At 27.3% G+C, this 4526-nt stretch overlaps 1 protein-coding gene across 1 annotated transcript in view; it reads right to left on the reverse strand.

The window, feature by feature from the left end:
* LOC107628552 (geraniol 8-hydroxylase-like) overlaps window positions 3519–4526 on the reverse strand; it is a 3412-nt gene continuing 2404 nt past the window's right edge. The window contains exon 2 of the mRNA XM_016331189.2: window positions 3519–4280. Coding sequence (XP_016186675.1) covers window positions 3663–4280 — 618 coding nt within the window. The 3' untranslated portion in view covers window positions 3519–3662. The remainder of the gene's footprint in view (window positions 4281–4526) is intronic.

Raw genomic sequence — 4526 nt, forward strand, 5'->3', positions numbered from 1 at the left:
TTTAAATATTAATGTGTTAAGAATTTAAAATTAAAAAAATATATAAAATATTATTTGTATTTTGTATTATTTTAATTTTATTAAAAATTTAATAATTATTTTATTTATAATTTTATGTTGAATCTTTTTATATTTTATTATTTTAATTGTTTTAATATGTATAAAATATGAAATGAATATTTGTTTGATTTGTTTGAAAATAATTGATTTTTTTGCGGATAAAGTCGAATAGGGTAGAGTTGAGAACTTTAGGATGCGGGTAGAGTTGGAATTGAGAAATTCTCAACTCGCAGAAAGAATATGGTTGAATTTTTAAAACTCGCATATCATTAAATTTAATTTTTTATTTTCTATTTTATTAATATGTATAAAATATGAAATGATTGAATTTTATATTTGTTTGAAAATAATTGATTTTTTTGCGGATAAAGTCGAATAGGGTAGAGTTGAGAACTTTAGGATGCGGGTAGAGTTGGAATTGAGAAATTCTCAACTCGCAGAAAGAATATGGTTGAATTTTTAAAAAAAAATTAACTCGCTTATATTATTTTTTAAAATTTATATTTTATAAATTATTCCTATAAATTTCATATTAATTTAGAATTATTTTATATAATTTTTATATATTTAAAAATTATTAACATAATAATATACATAAAATATAACGAATGGATATAGTTGGTGATGAAATCATCATATTTTATTTAAACAACAAAATTGTGAAACTTATATAATTTGTCATTCGTTGTTATTTTTTCTGTACTTTTTGCACATTTTTTTAAATGAGAATAAACACCTTAATTAATATGAATTATTTTCCATATTCAAACAATTTTAGCATCTAAATGTATCTAAGTAATTAGAGTCACGCACTTTTTTTTTCTGTTTTCTTCTTCTCCCACGCTTCTTCTTTTTCTTCTCCTTCTCTTTTTTTCAAATTCACGCATTCTTCACTTATGATACTACGTCTTTTTCTTTTTTTCCTCTTTTATTATTATTTTTTATTTTTTGTTACCGTCATCATCACCACCACCACCACCTCCTCCTCCTCCTCGTCCTCCTTCTCTTCCTCCTCCTCTTTCTTCTTCTTCTCTCATTTTTGTTCATGATTCAATTTTTGTTTGTGTGCTTGCTTTTTAATTGAGTTTGTGTGTCGCAATCATTAAATAATTTCGGTTCATCCTGAATTTAAATAAGGTGCATTTGGTCTGTGCTTGTTTTGAAACGAGTTTACATTTTGAATATAATTTTCGGTTTATTCTGAATATAATTTTGGTTCATTTTTGAGTGAATTATTTTGTTATAATTCTTCTTATTTCACTATCTTAAGAGGAATAAAATAAAATAAAAAAAATCAAACAAAAAAGAAAAATAAAAAGAAAAAATTTCTCAAAATTTCTTATCATGTTCTTCTTTTTCTTGTTTTGTTCAACTAATCAAACAAAGAAGAATAAACACATAATGTTGCAAAATCACTTGATGAATTTGGATGTATTTTTGTTCATAATTTAATTTTGTTTGTGTATTTGTTTTTGAATTAAGTTTGTGTTTCGCAATCATTAAGTAATTTCGGTTCATTCTAGATTTAAATAAGGTGCATTTGGTCTGTGCTTCTTTTGAAACGAGTTTACATTTTGAATTTAATTTTAGGTTTATTCTGAATATAATTTCGATTCATTCTAAATATAATTTCGGTTCATTTCTGAGTGAATTATTTTGTTATGATTCTTCTTGTTTCACTATCTTGATAGGAATAAAACCCAAAAAAAGAAAAAAAATAAACAAAAAAAAGAAACAAGAAAATTTTTTTTTTTCAAAACTTATCATGTTTTTTTTTTTTGTCATGTTCATCTAATCAAATAAAGAAGAAGAAACACATAATGCTGCAAAATCACTTGATAGATTTGGATGTGTTTTTGTTCATGATTCAATTTTGTTTGTGTGTTTGTTTTCGAATTAAGTTTGTGTGTCGCAATCATTAAGTAATTTCAATTCATTCTGGATTTAAATAAGGTACATTTAGTCTGTGTTGGTTTTGAAACGAGTTTACATTCTGAATATAATTTCCGATTCATTCTGAATATAGTTTCGGTTCATTCTAAATATAATTTAGGTTCATTTCTATTCTGCACAATTCAAAACTTTTTCTTCTCACCTTCTACTACTTCTTCACCAGGGAGAAAAGGAGGAAAAGAAAAAAAAATACAACATCAACAACAAAATAATTACGTTAAGCAAAAAATACGTGAAAAAGAAGGAACACGAAAAAGAAGGAGGAGAAAGAGTAGGGCTGCACATGGATCGGATAATATTTGCATATTCGCGGTAATTATTCGCATCCGATCCGAATTTTGTGGATATTATCCGATCCGCACTATGGTAGGATTGGATTGTGGATTTGGCAGTGATATCTGCGGATCCGATATGCAAATCCGCACATCTCATATAAATAGTATAGTTTAAGAAAATAAACTCTAATGTGATATGAATTTTAGTGTGTTTTTTATGAATTTTATGATATTTTATTTTTAATTTTTTATGTTGTACTTCAACTTATAATAATTAAACTTAAATCTTGTGTTATTATTATTATTTTTTTTTGTTATTCAAAAAAACTTTTATTGATAATATTTTAGGAGTAAATAGGTTTAAATAGGTGAAAAATAAATTTTTTGAATATTTTTTTTTTGTAAAAACAGTCAAACAGAATCTTAAAATAGTTTTTTTGAATTATGCGGATATACCCGATATCCGATCGGATCTTGTCTGAAAAAATGCGAATATCGTATCCGATCCGATCTGATGAGTGCAGTGCGAATCGGATAAAATTTTAGGCTATATCCGATCTGATCCGATCCATGTGCAGCCCTAAGGAGGAAGAAGGCGGAGGAACGTGAAAGAGAAGGCGAAGAAGAAGAAGAAGCTCTGTATGTAAACGAGCGTAAGAAGAAGAAGTTCCATGTATATAAATGAGCGTGAGAAGAAAAAGAAGATGCGCGTATAATCACGCTCTTTTGATAAGAGTAATTTTTATTGGTATTGAATCTACTTAAATAAAAAAATACTTAAATGTGTAGTAACCCTTCGTTAACATATATGATAGGACAACTCAACTAATAAGTGACTATCAAATTATCAAAAATAACCATATGGAGACATACAAATTATTCCCGCCGGAAGGGACATTTATAAAATTAAATTTTCTCTCCTAATAATTTAAGGACATATTTCAATTTGGATGTCTCATAAATACGAATTGAATAAAATTAATAAAATATATTTTTCAATTTTTAAATATAATTATTTTTTATATAGCTAGTGAAACAGCATTGCCTTAGAGACTGTGAACGATCAAAGGCAATCTGGTATATGTTGGATCCTAGTATCTTGGACTCGACGGCTGGTATTGCTCTTGAAGAGTGGTTTCGGAATTTAATTCTAGTTTCTTAAAAAATAAAAATATATTTAAAAAAGTTCATTTTCCCAAAAAAAAAAAGTGTTTTTCTCCCAAAAATATGTTTTAAAGGCAAACACACCTTAAATTATATCCCAACAAAAGATATAAAACAGTTAGGATGTCATACACAGTTACTCACAAGCAAGCTAATAAGCTAGAGAATTAATATAAAGAATCCATTTCTATAAAATTAAAAACATAATCTTCATTGTGATGATGATTGCATGGGAATAGCTTGAAGAGGCTTAGCCTTATGCAAACTAAGTCCAAATTTCTCAGACATATCCAAATCCTTTTCCTTTTGTCCATTCTTCACAAGCTTCCAATCATAGCAAAGTAGAAGAGAACCCAACACAGTGTGAACACCTCTATAAGCCAATGGTAACCCAGGACACATTCTTCTTCCAGCACTAAATGGAATTAACTCACAATCATTTCCTTGATAATCAATTCTACTTTCCAAGAATCTTTCAGGTATAAATTCATCAGGGTTTCTCCAAATACTTGAATCTCTTCCTACACCCCATATGTTAATCAAAACTTGTGCATTTTTAGGCACATTGAAGCCACATAATTCAACATCCTCTTTGGACTTGTGTGGTATTAGTGGAAAAGGTGGATGTAAGCGAAACGTTTCTTTCACCACTGCTCTTAGAAAAGGAAGCTTTGAGATATGTTTTTCTTCAATTTGTTGTTGTTCTTTGCCAACAACATCTTCAAGTTCATTTTTTACTTTTTGTAGTTTTTTTGGGTTGTATAGTAACTCTGTCATTGCCCATTCTATAGTGCTTGCTGTTGTGTCTATTCCAGCCACGAATAAATCCTATAATAATCAGTTTGTAAAATACATACATCAAAATCAATAACAATATCTATATACTAAACACTCCTCACATTAGCATAAAAATAGTGTTATTATTAATTATGTATGTATCTGAATTGCATTTTCACTAATTTATATAGACTGGTAAACACTCCTAATATTTATATAAAAAAACTGTTATTATTAATTAATTATATATTTAAATTATTTTTTAATTAATAAAATAAAGAGAATATGTGTCTAATT

The sequence above is a fragment of the Arachis ipaensis genome, chromosome B02 (assembly GCF_000816755.2).
Source record: "Arachis ipaensis cultivar K30076 chromosome B02, Araip1.1, whole genome shotgun sequence".
Classification (NCBI taxonomy): domain Eukaryota; kingdom Viridiplantae; phylum Streptophyta; class Magnoliopsida; order Fabales; family Fabaceae; genus Arachis; species Arachis ipaensis.